This window comes from Pimephales promelas, chromosome 4 (assembly GCF_988280905.1).
Source record: "Pimephales promelas chromosome 4, fPimPro1.hap1.1, whole genome shotgun sequence".
NCBI classification, from domain to species: domain Eukaryota; kingdom Metazoa; phylum Chordata; class Actinopteri; order Cypriniformes; family Leuciscidae; genus Pimephales; species Pimephales promelas.
In genome coordinates, this window is record NC_142772.1 from 33,182,078 (window position 1) to 33,198,012 (window position 15,935).

Genomic DNA, 15,935 nt, shown 5'->3' on the forward strand with positions numbered 1-15,935 from the left:
TACACAAACATTTGCTGTTTTACAGAACTCGCATAATATCTAAAGACAAATAAAAAAAACCTGAAACTCAGCAACACAACTCTCTAGAAATGGGAGTAATATGCTCGCATATGCACTCGCATTTGCAACCAAATTTCACAAGACGAGATTAAAGAATGTCAGTAATTAGCCAATGGCAAGTAAATTTGTAAATTTTGTACGGTTATTTCCACCAGTGGTCTCAGACTTCTGGAACCCACTGTGTTTTGAAGGGCTCTTGGCAAGAAGACTGGAAAACCAAGAAAATCACACTAACATTTAAGCAGAATTTCCCTGGCCAGATCACCAGAGGTGGCCGTTCCTCCTTTAAGCTGCAGGAAACACCAGGACAGCAGGCTTCCCTGTAGAGCCCAGAACAGAGACAGCAGGACCCTCCAAATGGACCCTCCTCTGGAGTCCAACATCAACACCTCACACTGAAATAAATGAGAGGGACATTCTTACATGGATAAACATCACATTACTCTTTACAAAGCTACTAGACAAGGGAAACCTATTAGCGAGCTGTAACACAATGCATTACAATACGAGGTGTCAGCTAACAGACGTCAATGCACAATGTACACATCTAAACATGAGTCAGCTATTTGCAGGAGATTGTATGTGAGCAGGGATGAATAGATGAGGTTGGTAGCTGTCGACATGCCTCTCTAGTGGCCACAATGAGCAGTGTGTCCATGACGGTCAGGATAGGCGAGATGTCGAAGTCAGACGGGGCTCCTTTAGGGGGCAGCATAAGGAGACCTTTCGGGTCATGATCACTGCGAACAGAAATGAGTGAGAGACAATGTGTGAGCAGGAATCTCAGTTACACAATTTACAGGACAGGACAGGACAGGACTGGGAGTACAAGTTTAAAGGGAGGTGATTCATACCTGAAATAACTGCAGAGAGACTCGAATGTCAGTTTTACAGATTCCGGTTGATTTTCCTCAGTTATGTTTTGCTAAGAAAAGCAAAAAAAAAACACAAAAAAACATGCTCATATAAAAGCAATTCACTATCAATATTTAGCCAAGGGAAGTACAGTCTTACCATCAATAGGAAGAGTTTGTCCCTCCGGCTCTGTTTGTCAGGGTAGAAGATGGCGGCTCCGTTGAGAATGGCTTTCACAGCTTCTTTCCTCAGAGCTTTATCCACTGCAGTCTCTCCTTCAGGCCCATCCACCACTGCATGGCACAAAAACTATGGGTAACTTTCTCTTATCCACCAATCAAAACACAAAGGCATCACTACACGGATATTTTAAAGAAGTAATACTCTTTAGTTTTCAGCTATCAATTTTAACTGATGTTATTTGGAAAGATGATACTAATCTACTGTTCAAAAGTAGTGTTAGTATGTGTTCTTTTTTTATAATAATGTTACAGAAGATTTCAATTATTTCAAATAAATGCTGTTCTTTTGATTTTTCTACTCATCAAATAATCTTATTTATATTCTATTCATATTTTCTATTCATTAAACAACAGTATGTGAGTCTCACCTTGACACAAGTGACTGTAGAGCTCTCCGACAGCTTCTGAAGGGTCCACATCTGCGCTGGCTGAGGCTGATGATGAAGATGATGATGCTGCTGATGCCGTGACGTCTGTCGGCTGGGACTCTGTCAGGCTGGGCAGCATTGGGAAGCAGTTCTGGAGCAGCTGAAGCAGGAGAACTCGTGTCTTTACAGCCTCTTCTCCCTCACTGAGTGTACAAACAAACACACACACAACAGAGAAACACATTAACACTGATCAGTCAGCATATTTCCTATAAGTGAACACATCATGGAAAACACAAGTTCGTCCATAAAAGGTCCATGCACATTCCTTTTAGGCGTCATTAGTTCATTTTGGTCCTGTTTTCAACATTGTGGAAATGTTTCTTGAGCACCAAATCAACATTTCAGAATAATTTCTAAAGGACCATTTGTCACTGAAGACTAGAGTAATTATGTTGAACATTTAGCTACACCATCACAGGAATAAATTATTCTATTTTTGCCTTCATTTTAAAAGATCCTTGAAATGGACACATTTATAAAAGATACTGTAGACATTTTTAATATTTTGTTTAAAATAATTTGACATGAAGTAGAGCATGTCACACCAAAGAACAATGTTGAAATTTGATGTCAAGTGGATCTAAACATCTGTAGAAAGAGTCACATGCGTCGCGTTTCCTTTGAACTTTGGGGAGGTACTCGGTGTGTATCGACTGCAGGAACCAGGGTCTAAATTAAGTTCCGGGGAAAAACTCAGGGAAAGTCCCTACTGGCAAGATAGTACTTTTTTAAAGTTCAGGAACTGTCAGGGGTGAGACTTGGGTGCTGAAAATCCCTATAAATGTAATTTTGCTGTGCATAATGCAAAATCCCATTTATAAATAATTTAAAATAAAATCCATGCACATAAATATACACAAACATTAATATTACGGCTTTACTCACATGGATCTAAGTTTGCGGTAAAAGTCCCAGAACAGCAGCAGGTTGAGGTCACTTAAGTCCAGCAGAGACTTCTGCTTGGACAGAGACACATCCTGTAACATAGGCTCAGGGTTTATACAGCTCTCTTTAAAGATTTATGCACAAAAAATGCATTACGAATTTCAGGTGCGAGTTGTGTTTAAATAAATTAGGTCAAAGTCATGGTGAGACCCCTTGCAAGAGGACATTTGGTGGGTGTACCATATCTCTGGTGAGTTGCTGGATGAAATAAAGGGTTTTCTTCATAAGAGTGAGACCCGTAACCAGGCCTGAGACGCTCCCCTCAGCCTGAGCACTCATTTCCTCCACATCCTCCATCCGCTCAGAGTCTGGACACAAATAACCACTGAAACTCATCTGCTGAACCCCCAACCGGTCTGCTGTGTCCTGCCTAGCACACAGGAACTTCACCATCAGAAACTACATGCAGAGACAGAGAAAGTTTAAGTTAATCAAGTGTGTGTTGTCTTATGCATATAAATTCAGATTTTTCAGTTTCCATATTCAATAGCAACCACTCAAAGATGTTTTGAATTAAAGTTAAGATCAAATCATAATGACATTCAGAACATCATTTCGACTCGTCCTTCAATTCTTACAGTAAATATATACTTCCAAACCAAATAAAACAGACAAGCACCGCAGAGAATGAAAAAAAGTAGTGAACAAGCAGAGAAGCGACCAAACACCTCCACGTTCTCCCTATTTAAGTACAGTTACACGAGTAGTGTAACTCGACCTAGGACAGTGACACATAATAAAACATTGTGCTTTGCTTAGTGTGTAAGCGACTCTGCGCATATTTATCTATGTACTCGCCGCAATCATATCATCACTCCGGGGAGTGAGAGGGGGTAGAGGACTAGTGATGATATTACTGCGCCGGAGAGTCGAAGTGCTCCCAAGCACTTGCTGTGGTATTCCGCCATACAATATAGTTATCCATTTTACACGCTTAGAAAAGCGCAACGTTTTATTTTGTGTGACAGTCCTAGGTCGAGTTACACTGCTCGTGTAACTGTATTTAAATAGTGAAAACGTGGAGGTGTTTGGTCACTTCTTTGCTTGGCCCATAATGAATAAACTGGGCTAGTTAAGTGCTATCAAAGTTTCTAGCACGCCAGAGCGATTGATTGCATGTACAGAGACGACAGAGTTATGTATCAACTCGTCTTAGTTAAGGTAACAGTTTAATAGGAAAAAAAAAACAGTGGAGTATCCCTTTATAAGACTGTTTTAACGGTCTATATTTTATAGCTTACAGTCCATTTTAAGGGTTTTATCATAACCGTGATTTTTGCTTAATTTTTTTAACACTGAAAGTCGCAATAAAAAAATGATCAAACAGCAGTAACCATTTCCATGTATTTGTTAAAAATAAGTGACTAAGTGACAGACAGACAGATAAACAGACAGACAGACAGACAGACAGAAGAAAGAAAGAAAGAAAGTCCATACTTTTGACACTCTGCATTGTTGCAGCTTGATCTCCACGTCATTCCAGTCCTCCTCCACCTCAAACCAGCCGATGGGCTCCTCCTCACTGGTTTCTGGTATCCTTGTGCTGAAGTGTATGTGTGTGAATGTGAAAGTGATACATGTGACAGTGTGTGGGGTACAGAAGCAGATAACACTGAGAGGTCAATTGACTGACAAAAACATTCTCACTAAATTTACAACCATGTGCAGACATGCAAAGACCAAAATACACTCACATGCACTGGCCAAGAAAACACATTCTCACACACACTCCTAAACAAGCACCATTTAAAGTTTACGTTATCAGCATTTGCTGTCTCTTATGAGCAACAATGTTATGCAAATTAGCTCCATACAAAATACATCGACAGCTAAGCACATGTTACAGACTAAGAATGTGACATACCTGTCCTGGAGAAATTCCTTATATTCTTTGTAGTCCCAGCTATCATACTTTTTGAATCTTTTGAAATGTTTATCGGCATCAAATGGCTCGCTGTCATTGTAGGCAAACAACAAGCCACATTTAGCACCAATGGCTCCTTTACGGACCTGAGGTGGAAGAACACAGCAGTGCTTTAAAACTAGGATGAGCAAATCAAATCAGTTTGTGTTTCCAACTAACCAACCATATTAGCAGAACTTATTCTAATTTCATGTTTATGTAGTTTAAAACCCAAAAGTTCAAGTGTGTACTGAAGCTTCTCTCACTTTAATCTTGATCTGTGTGACCTGGAAGCAGGTCTGGTTTTCAGTGGACAGAATCACACTGGCTTTCCTCTTTCCATTCTCCGTCAGAAAACCTGCAGTTTCAAATGAAACATCTACATTGAAGTCTCAACTTTTACTTTGTTTCTAAGCAAAACAGATGATGTGAATAAAACAGAGAAAGTTTAGTAGCAACTTTTGCTTTTAAAGTTTCAAAAGACGTTTCTATCCATCCCAGTACTCTGGCGATTTATCTGTGAAGTACTTGACCGCACATATTTTAAAACCAGGATCATTTGGAATAATATAAATGGTTTGCATACCATCTCCAGAGTTGGGCTCCATCAGCATGTTTTCAGGGCCAGACTTCTCCTCTTTACTCTTCACATCACATGCCTGCAGATGGAGCTGGAGGGGTTTACCTACACACACAGACACACACAGGTTTACATGCATTACAATACTGTATCTTTTAACGCTGAAAGTGAAATTTTGTGCAGTTGTCTGCAGACTAATCTCTTCTCATTAATATTAGATAGTTATTATACAGCTATGTAGAGCAGCAAATGAATTTTTTGCAAAGCAATTTGGTACTAAAGTCAGGAAAATAAACAAACAAAATAAATGTATTTGCTCTACGCCAGGGGTTTTCAAACTGGGTTGAAAGGGGCTTCTAGGGGGTCCATGGGAAATTCAGTTTTAGCAATAATGAAAGAGGCTTAAAAAAACCCCGCAAAATCAGTGTTGTTATTAAATAAAATCACAACTATTAACAACTATTTCCATTAACTAAAAGAAAGCTGAAATAAACTCTAAATATTAGTTGAAAAAAGTAATGTTTATAAATATTAGATACAATTTAAAAGTGTGGTGGAATATACTACGTTTAAGTTGAAGTACTAAAATGACTAAAACGGAAATTAAAATAAAAGCTAAATAGAAAAGCAAAACGTAATAAAAAAAAATGACAAAAGCACAAAAGAATATTACTCAAACTTAAATTTTAAAATGTAAACTAGCATATAAAAATAAAAGATGATTTAAAATATGAATAAATACCAAAATAATATATAAATTATACTAAAATAACCCGGAAAAAAAAGTTCTTCTCTCCAGTCTTGAGATTTACATTCATAAATAATTATGGGGATCATCATATGTAAAAGTTCATGATCAAAGTTTTAAAACACTTTGTCTATGGAACTGATGTCCATTACCATTGCGGTAGAGAAGTCTTAGCCGGACCGACGCCATAGAGGCCAGCAGTGAGGAAGCTCTGTATTCTGAGTCCAGATGCTCACAGATGCCAGACAGAGAGATGAGGACTTTAGCCACGCTGCCTCGAGCCAGAGCGAACGATAACAAAGTCAGCTCAGCCTCAGGAGACACACAGCAGCTACAGAGAGAGGTGGGGTAGTTAAAAGCAAAGCACTTCTGATAAGCTTTCTCAGCAGAGAATGGCAGTGTCAAATTACATGCAGATAAAACAGCTGCGATTATTCTCTGAGAGAAAAGAGGTTTCCATTATTATCAGGCTGATTCGTATCGAATAAAAACAGAAAGGGGTTTTGCATTGTTTTGACCTCTTAATGATAGATTTAAACGGGCTGAGTTGAGTTTGTATAGCTTGATTATTACCCTGCTATGCGCAGTAAAAAGCTGTCCACCTCTTCAAGAATGTTCGCAGAGAAGAATTTGGGGAACTCCGTTGAAGACGGTGTTAAGGACAGGGGTGGCATGTGCTGTAAGGCTTTCCTGGAGAACAAAGGGTAAAAAAAACACAGTGAAATTAATTGTTCTGAACAAATGATGGGATTAATCAGAACAAAACCATACTATCATTCAAAAGCTTGGGGTGGGTGGGTAAAAATAGTTGTATCTTATACTTACCAAGGCTGCATTTATTGGTAACACTTTACTTGAAGGGGTGTGCATAAGCCTAACATGACACCTTCATAATCATGACATGACATATGATATAAATATGAAGGAAGTTTTATGCATGTTTGTGACAACTGTCATTAAGTGTCATTCGCTCAATTATGACATTTTTAATGCAAATATGACATTGCTTGAGATGTCTTTGTTATGACACCTTGACATAAACCAATACATCATAACCTGTCGGTGTCTTTGTCATGACAACTTGACATTACTAAGACAACATAACCTGTCATAAACATGACACAGCAGATTAATTATCAAACTTAAGAAACCACCTAGCTTTATTGGTTAAAATTACATTAAACTGTCAGGTGGTTGGTTTTGACACTGGCAGTCATGAAGCCATTATAACATTTTAATGACAAATTCAATTAGTACCACTGTAGTTGAGGTCACGAAAAATATTCATGACACAGTTATAATGGCCTCATGACAGCCAATGTCAAAGCCAACCACATGACAGTTTAACTTAATTTTATGTCAAGTTGTCATGACAAAGACACTGACAGGTTATGATGTTATGGTTTATGTCAAGACGTCATACCAAAGACATCTCAAACAATGTCATATTTGCATTCAAAATGACATTATTGAGCAAAAGACACTTAATGACAGTAGTAATAAACATGCATAAACCTTACTTCATATTCAAGACATATGTCAGGTCATGGTTATGAAGGTGTCATGTCAGTCTTATGGCACACCCCTACAAGTAAAGTGTTACCCATTTATTTAATCAATTAACATCTTAATATCAATGTTTATGATGTTATAAAATTGCTGTGCTTAATATTTTCACAGATACCATTATATATTTTTAAAGATACTTTGATGAATATTTTTTTTTAAATAACAGCACTTAACATTTTAACATTATACATTTATTTACTGTCACTTCTGATCAATTTAATGCAACATTGCTGAATAAAAGTATATCATTTTTTCAAGTAGTGTAAATGTCTCCAAAATTATGATTGTCAGTTTTAAAATTAAAATGCATCAGGCAAAGTAGAGGAAGAAACATTAAGTTCCCATCTAGGACACTACGGCCTGGCTTCACAGATTGGGTTTTGATTTAGCCAGGATTACGCCTTAGTTCAATTAGGACATTTAAGTAGCTTTTATAAATAAACCTTGGCAAAAAAAAACAGTATCACTGATATATAGTGCAAGTTGTTTCAGTTGAAACAGCTCAAACATGCATTTTAGTCTAGGCTTAATCCTTGTCTGTGAAACCAGGGTATGTAAATCAAAAGCTGGATTTGTATATAGTGCCATCACTACCGAGCTTTCGTGAGAAGCAAAATTCAATAGTCATTTTTCTTGACTCACTGTGTGCTCTGTAGGACTGTCTGTGCAAGCACAGGGTTGGTTTCCATGGAAGCGGTGACCAGAGACGTAAGGAGAGACAGATACCATATAGCCGAGGCGTCAGATACTGAAACCTCTTTGCTCTTGGTGATCTGGTAGCCCATTGTCTTCAGACCGTGAATACGCGTGTCACAGCCATCGCTAAGGCAGCGCTTAATGTTAATCTGAATATCTGAGAGACAAAAGGAAGATCTGTGTGAATTTGCAAAGGCTTTCTGACTTCTAACATGCATGTGGAGAGAATTAGAGGAGTAAATACTTGAAATACACACAAATACAGCCACTCTTTAGATTCCACTCGCAGTATGCAAATTCAAAATACATTTACACTAGTGTGCAAAAGCTTGGGGTCAATAAGATTTTTAAAAAACAAATTAATACATTTATTGCACAAGAATCCATTAAATGAATCAAAAGTGACATTTATAATGTTACAAAAGATTTATATGTCAAATAAATGCTGTTCTTTTGAACTTTCTGCAATACCGTTTCTACCAAGAACATCAAAGTTCTCAATATTGATAACAATAGGACATGTTTCTTGATTTCACCAAATCAGCATATCAGAATGATTTCTGAAGGATTATGTATGTACACCAAAGACAGGATTAAATAGTAATACTATTTCACAATGTTACATTTTCTTAATGAAATGAATGCAGCCTTGGTGAGCATCAGAGACTTCTTTCAAAAACCCCAAACATTTGAACAATAGTATCCCACTTTGAACTTCGAACAAAAAACTGTGCTATTTAAACGTGTACTCACAGGGATGGCTGATGTTGGCATTTTCTAGCAGTGGTACATATCCCGTGACGTTACTGGGGATCCTCACATCTCTGATCTCCTGCATGGAACGCCGGCTCTTCCCTACAGCTACAGACACGAGTTGTGGCATGTAGCTGTGGTCATTAGACGCAACCGCAATAGCCAACCGTCTCAAAACTATGTCTGGCTTCATTTTTAACCTGTGAAAGAGATGATTCACAGGAGGTGGTCATAATTAACTAGATTTTTAGCAAAGATAATAGAATCTGTGCCACCATGTAGATGCACCAGTGAAATAAGCAGCTTGCCTTATCCAGTGTGAGCGAGCGCTGCCGTCCGACTGCCAGAAAGACACTGTCTCCCCGTTGGTCAGCTTATTGATATCTGCACTATTGGACGAGGCCTCGATGAAGCTGTAGCACTGGGTGACCACTTTGACCTTATCCATATCAGGGTCATGATTGAGCTCTGCTCTGTACTGGATGTCTAGATCTGAAAGGAGATTTATCAGAATATGATGAAGATGAAGGTCAGAGGAGAAGATGGAAGAAAATGTTGTCATTTTTCCACAGTAAATTTCACCACTGGTACCACAAAATGAAAATTGTTAAATTCATGTTTTGTTTTCAACAGATTTCAGCAGTAATGAGTCCTAAAACCTGCAAATGAGTTAGCATTTTTGCCATTGTGCTGTTCAGAATGTGTAACTCATCTTAACACGGCAACTAAGGCCAAAGAATTTATTAAAATAGTGTTCTCAGTGTTATGTAATATGACGGTCCCAATCATATTAGTCATGCGCTGCTGTTTGAGCTGAGCGGGCTAAAGCTGAAGCGCTGAATGAACACACAGGTAAACGGAGCTTTGCTAGCAGGTTATTTAACTCAACAAAACGCATTCTGTATGAGATTAATCAGATATATATCCAAAATAAACATGATGTTACAAATTATATCTGCACAAAGTTACACTAATGCACAAGCTAACTGGAACTAAGCTATGAGCTAGTCACAAATGTGTAACTCCGGTTGTGAAACTCCTGTTTTGTGGTTGAGCAGCACGCACGTGCATTGCCTTGTGATCGATAGGTTTTAGTCGATTAATCAATGGAAATTCCTATTGGCTTATTGTGGAGGACCAGGAAGATGCTAACTTCTGGGTTGGCCAACACACACATACATACATTTTATATATATATTAGAGAAAGAGAGAGAGAGAGAGAGAGAGAGAGAGAGAGAGAGAGAGAGAGAGAGAGAGAGAGAGAGAGAGAGAGAGAGAGAGAGAGAGAGAAATTGATGTAATGAGCCCACCCCCCCATTTACCTTTCTCCTTCTGCAGCAAGTATTCCAGGAAGTCTTGCAGTACAGATGACCTCATGGTGCAGATGCTGTTGTAGCCTTCCAGCACAGGGAATGGGATGGCACTGCTGGGGATGCGATTCCGGTGCAAAAATTTCAGAATTTTGGAGGCATGTGATTTGAGGCGGTCCTTGGACTTGGAGAAAATATCCACAAATCCTGAATAAGCATGAAGGAACACATCTGGGTCAAAACACTGACAGTCATTTTCATAATCACCCGGAATGGTCAACTATGGGCATATGTGCTCCTGTCACCACTGCATTCAAATAAATATAACTGCTTTCATACCTGGTGTCAAAGAACACGCCTGAAGTTGCCTGATCACATGACTGAGTTCTCCCTTAAGATTGGCTCCATTGGAGTTCTTCAGTGCCATTAGCATGTTCTCTACATCAATAATCCCGTCACCCTCAGCATCAAACTGACCAAAGGCCTAAAGTGCACAAAAGGAAGAGGAGATTTTTCTGTCTGTGCATTCTATAACACAAATATCAGGACACAAAGGAAAAGATGAACAAAGCAAAGTCATGCTGCTGCTTGTCTCTCTAGCTCTCTCAAACCAGCTGTCTATTTCACTCGAGCCAGCATGCGAATCATTTGTAAAGCAAATGAAAGGGAGTCATGGTTGAATCAGAAAAGGCACAAAAAGTACCATAGTTCAACCATGTTTTGGATTCATCTTCGAATAACATGTAAATACCATAGTGCATGAATAAAATAATCACTCAGCACCAAGGTACATATAAAAGTACCACACTGTATAGCAATGTATAAACACAAGCCATCAGTATAACCAACAGTGATGTTGTGAGCCAATCCTAGAAAAATAACACATTTATTCAATATCATATGCTCCGGAGAGGCTTTACATTTAATCAGGGCTAACTTTGGGGCTAAATTTTCCCAGGCCCTGCGATTATGGACACCCACTAGTACACTACCCCATAAACAAGACTAATATGGTTTAGCCTATCACATACATAGTACACATGTGCGTGTGCGTATGTAAAAATATATGTTTTACTTATACAAATTGGCAGCCTAGTCAGATGTCAAATGTAGAAATATGTTTCAAAAGTTAGATTTGTGAAATGTCATTTGCTAAAGCATATATTATAATATATTTATTAGCAAGTAAAGTACAGTAATAGTACAGCAAGACCTTGCATTGAATTGGCTAATATGAATTGGCCAATTTAATCTAAACCTGTAGCTGCCAATCAAAAAAAGACAAAGTAAAATCTAACAATGATAGTCCTAATACCATAAAATGCCGTTTAGATTGGAAGTAAACTAGGTGGAGAGAGTCAATTAACAGCCTTTATCAAACGAGTGATAGAAGGATAGAGATTGCGCAATTTTACCACTCGCAGATTAGTAGAGCTGTGGGGTCAATTACACAACTTTGAGTTGTTAGTCACAGTGAGTGAAACATTACTTCTATCCATTTTACGTATTAATTAACCGGGGCAGAGGCGCTTTTTACTGTCTTTGAGGCTTCGCTCTTTCAGTTACCCGAACTGGCAAAAATGTTAACCACTAGACATGCTCGTCTGAGTGGCATGTCTCCTCACCTCCTCGCACTCCTCTCTGGTGGCGTCTCTGGTCTCCAGCATCTCGCAGAACTGCTCCAGGGTCACGGACTCCTCTCCGCGGCTCAGACGCTCCTCCAGCCAGCGCACCAGAGCGCTCTCGTTGCGAGCCAGTACCGACTCCGAAATGGCGACCCACGAGTCGCTCATACGGGCCGCTGCCTCTCGCAGCTTCACCTGTTCCAGTAGAGCTTCAGGGGTGGGAAGTCCGTAGATCGGTGCCGGAGGGTTCGCTGCACTTCTTACACCTTTTCCCTGCCCGGAGCCTGCCGCCGCCGCCGCCGCCGCCGCTGCTGCCGCTGCTCCTCCACCTCCACCACCACCATTACCACCACCACCTTCGTTGCCGGCCCTTGTGCCTGTGGCCGCAGAGGCCGGGCTGCCCTCGGCGAACACGGGACTCTCCGTTTCTACGTCCTCCTCATCGCCGCTCCCCGCGCCACAGCCGCTCTCCGCGTTCCCCATGCTGTTCTTCTGCGGCCTCGGGCTCTCTTCCGATCGCCTTCACCCCAGTATTCAGGCTTAGTTTTAGTGTCAGGCTTGTGCTTTTCCAGTCAGTGCGTTCCTCCGCTGTCACTACCGCATTGACGGGCTCCGCCAGCTGACGTCATGTTTGTCAGCAGAAACTTTGGCCCCTTCCGCGTGAGCTCAGCGACACCCGCTGCATTGGAAACACGCCCCCTAGCGAATCACCGCCAGTATTTGATTTATTTCATTTTTTAATGTTGGGCCAAATAACTGTGCTTATTTTCGAAGCTTTAAAGTTACATTTGTTGGCTATCTGGAAAGGTAATTTTTTATTAAAAAATGCGAGAACAATTTAAAGAAATATGTTTAACAAAGGGACATTTGATATACCTGTGAACTGTGAAAATTAAACTAATATGTAAACTTCTATTTGTTTTATAATTGTAATTAAGCAAGACATTTTTTAAAGGATTTAGAATAGATTTTGTATTATTTTTATGCCTACTTATATATTTATATAGTATGTGTACTTATAGTATATAATTATACTTATTATACATAAATACATAGTTTTGCGCAAGCGCATTTCCACACCCGGAAACATGTTGACGTGACATTGTTGAATCCGATGCGATACTCGGTACGGAATGCAATTGTTTCTCATTTTAAATACTGACTGCCTGACAGTTTACAATGCTAAAGTATTTAGTAGCTCTTATTTCAATGGTCCTGGCCGCGTGGACGGTGCCCGAGTGGCTCACATTCCCGATCTATGGCAATGTTGTGAATGTACTAGAGTCGTGGCTGCGGCAGCAGGTCAGTGATGGGTCAGCATCTCCACCTGGACGCATGCTAACCGAAGATGAGCTGTCTTTATACAACGGAGGAGACAACAGTAAAGGATTGTACCTGGCGATCTTAGGACAGGTGTTTGACGTTGAAAAGGGGAGAAAACATTACGGCCCTGGTGGCGGTTACCATTTCTTTACGGGTTAGTGCACGCATTTTAACAAGACAGATGTTTGAGTGATGCTAACGCATAGGGATTCTTTAAAAAAAAATGTGTGTTTGTGCAGGAAAAGACGCGTCTAGGGCGTTTATTACAGGTGATTTCACAGAGTCTGGCTTGTCTAGCGATGTCTCGGATTTCTCGGACTCCCAGATTGTGGCTCTTTATGACTGGCTGTCATTTTATCAGAGGGACTACACTCCAGTAGGTGGGTACCACACGATGATGCCACTCATTTGTTATAATTCAACCACAAATAAAGAACTCGGATCTCTTTACCTGCCTGCCTGTATACGTTTTTGGAATAAATAATTCAATGGCACCATTGAAAAAAAATCTGGCTTCAACAAAAATGTTAAAAAAAAAAAAAAAAAAAAAAATTGTTTTGTTTTTTCTTTCAAAAGTTTAAGTATTTTAAAATTATAACTCATAATTGCTACGTAAACTTGAAACAATAATCTGGAAGAATAGTGCTTATTTCATAGTGTTTTATAATTATTTTTACTATTCCATGCAAAATGTTACTTTGATAAACATGTCATAGAAAATACTTTTATTTTGAAGAAAAATGTTGATATATATTTGAATTATTTAAAGACCTGATCATTCTATTACTTGTAAGACTTCTATGGTGTAATATCTTAGATATTTTGATAAAATGCACTCCACATTAATTTCTTAAAGTCAAAACTGTAAAAACTGTGTATTATATGCATGTATAAATTGCACAATAATACACAATGCGTGCTAATGCATAATCCTTAATGAATTTTTATGTGACTTAAGGGGGCGACCAGTGGGGTGAGGGGGTGGGGGGGAGGATTCCCCCGCCCCCAACCCCACTATACCAACGTCTATGCATAGTGGCGGATGCGCGCACCCTATGCAGAAGTACAAATTGGCCTTAACTCGCAATTGACCGCCAAACTGATGCGAGCGGTCAGCCTCCAGGGCTCAGTGCGTCAAGTAGGGGCGTGTCCAGGAGCTCAGGGGCTCCAGTGTGTCAAGTAGGGGCATGTCCAAGAGCTCAGGGGCTCTAATGCGTCATCAAGTAGGGACGTGTACAGGAGCTCAGGGGCTCCAGTGGGCCCCCGTTTTAGCCCCGTCCAAATCTGGACAATAGCAATGGTGAAAAACGGTTTAAATCCACAATTCAGTACCTCACAGTTCACAGTCTTTGTAATATGTTTTAGCAATACATTTCTAACATGTATAATGTGTTTAGGATTTTTTTTTTTTTAGAATTACCTTTACAGGGACTTTACGTTGTTGCAATAATTCACCCACGAATGAAAATTGTCATGAGTTTGACGGATTTTAGGGTGAACGGTCTCTTGAAGGTCTCTGTCTGTATGACCCCTGTGGTGCAGGTACACTGATAGGCCGATTCTACACAGAAACCGGGCAGCCCACTGATGCTTTGCTACGTGTCGAGGCTTTCTTGTCGGAAGGGTTGAAGAAAAAGGCCCAGGCTCAGACTGAGATGCAGCTGTACCCAGCCTGTAACTCGGAGTGGAGCGAAACCAGCGGGGGACGGGTATGGTGCTCCACAATGAGGTACTTACATTTTTTTTTTTTCCCGGACAATATTCAATACATTTACTGGAAAAATGTAACACAGGTTTTCCTTTGTAGCGGTGGCATTCACAGAGACTGGGTTGGAGTACCCAGAATGCTTTTCTCCCCTGGGTCTGGTCATTCCCGATGTGTGTGTATCCAACCATCCGATCCTGTTCACACAGAGAACCGAAACCTCCGAGAGTACAAGGACTGTCCTCCTCAAGCAGAATCCTGCCAAATCACTAAAGACTGAGCTATAAATCCTCATCTACAAGTGTCAGTGAATTTGATTTGGATTTCAAAGACTCTTATTTAGTTGTTGTCATGTTTTTATGATTGGTTTATTATAGCAGGCACATGCTATATGCAAGAGACCAATGCTGCTAGTTGTTTCTCTGATTTAGTTTTACCTCTAATTCCTTTGCAATTTGTGACAGAGTTTATTATTTATGCCATGATATAATTAAGACTGTTGAATAAAAAACAATTTCATAGATTTGTTTTTTCAATTGTCCTTTATGTAAAGTTGTCCTCCCTTTCTTGAAAAGGATACTAGAGGCGGCGACAGGCTAAATATCTGAGCATACAGATACCATACAATATGCAGAAAAGATTAAACAGAGGCCAATTGTAGGTTTGTCACATAGACAAAAAAGCACAACCTGCATTAAGTACAAAACAGTTGTAGTGGTCAAAAATATTATACATTTATCTGTACAGTTTAACAATACCAATAACAGACTGTGGCCCTTTCCCTGCCCAACCCCCCACAAACAAGCCAATCTCATTTGAAATGTGATCAGAAATGTAAAAAAAAAAGAAAAGAAAAACTTTGATAAAGTGCACCTGTTAAGCATGGACATGAAAAAGCATTTAAAATATGATAGGAAACATAACGTGACGCATTACGCCATCAAGAAGACTTTGGAAAAGGTTAACCGGAATGTATCGTTTGGTGATCAGAAATGAATAAAGTGTAATTTATGATGACAATAATGACAGGCTACAAATGTCATGCATATGCATAGTGAGCATATCATAATTCTGCGCATGTATTTCTGCACCTGTCCGACTTAATAGAATCACAAGTAACGATTTGAATTCCACTTCAAGAACACTTACACATCTGAAGTGTTTCTCAAATTTTAGCATGACGTTAAATC

At 39.6% G+C, this 15,935-nt stretch overlaps 2 protein-coding genes across 4 annotated transcripts in view; one reads left to right on the plus strand and one right to left on the minus strand.

Annotated features, from left to right (window-relative positions):
- zzef1 (zinc finger, ZZ-type with EF hand domain 1) overlaps window positions 1–12,351 on the minus strand; it is a 43,140-nt gene extending 30,789 nt beyond the window's left edge. Inside the window, exons 1-19 of one of the 2 annotated variants that reach the window (XM_089130295.1) lie at window positions 11,718–12,351; window positions 10,432–10,576; window positions 10,105–10,299; window positions 9,091–9,274; window positions 8,783–8,982; window positions 7,976–8,186; window positions 6,338–6,454; window positions 5,917–6,095; window positions 5,023–5,121; window positions 4,703–4,794; window positions 4,398–4,543; window positions 3,971–4,076; window positions 2,714–2,932; window positions 2,474–2,544; window positions 1,526–1,728; window positions 1,075–1,208; window positions 915–985; window positions 686–800; window positions 296–455 (exon numbers count right to left, since the gene is read on the minus strand). In XM_089130295.1, the coding sequence (XP_088986421.1) occupies window positions 296–455; window positions 686–800; window positions 915–985; window positions 1,075–1,208; window positions 1,526–1,728; window positions 2,474–2,544; window positions 2,714–2,932; window positions 3,971–4,076; window positions 4,398–4,543; window positions 4,703–4,794; window positions 5,023–5,121; window positions 5,917–6,095; window positions 6,338–6,454; window positions 7,976–8,186; window positions 8,783–8,982; window positions 9,091–9,274; window positions 10,105–10,299; window positions 10,432–10,576; window positions 11,718–12,200 (3,130 nt within the window). In that variant the 5' untranslated portion in view covers window positions 12,201–12,351. Of the gene's footprint in view, window positions 1–295; window positions 456–685; window positions 801–914; window positions 986–1,074; window positions 1,209–1,525; window positions 1,729–2,473; window positions 2,566–2,713; window positions 2,933–3,970; window positions 4,077–4,397; window positions 4,544–4,702; window positions 4,795–5,022; window positions 5,122–5,916; window positions 6,096–6,337; window positions 6,455–7,975; window positions 8,187–8,782; window positions 8,983–9,090; window positions 9,275–10,104; window positions 10,300–10,431; window positions 10,577–11,717 lie in introns of both variants that reach the window. The other variant, XM_039675211.2, reaches the window with a different exon arrangement.
- Window positions 12,352–12,778: 427 nt separating this feature from the next.
- Window positions 12,779–15,268, plus strand: cyb5d2 (cytochrome b5 domain containing 2). 2 transcript variants are annotated; one of them, XM_039675208.2, is made up of 4 exons: window positions 12,780–13,194; window positions 13,280–13,420; window positions 14,583–14,769; window positions 14,848–15,268. In XM_039675208.2, exons 1-4 carry the CDS (start codon window positions 12,897–12,899, stop codon window positions 15,023–15,025), a joined length of 804 nt encoding a protein of 267 aa, XP_039531142.2. In that variant the 5' UTR covers window positions 12,780–12,896; the 3' UTR covers window positions 15,026–15,268. The 2 variants fall into 2 exon arrangements, with proteins under 2 accessions (XP_088986422.1, XP_039531142.2); XM_089130296.1 differs by lacking the exon at window positions 13,280–13,420 and having other exon boundaries at window positions 12,779–13,194.
- The last annotated feature ends 667 nt before the right edge of the window (window positions 15,269–15,935 follow it).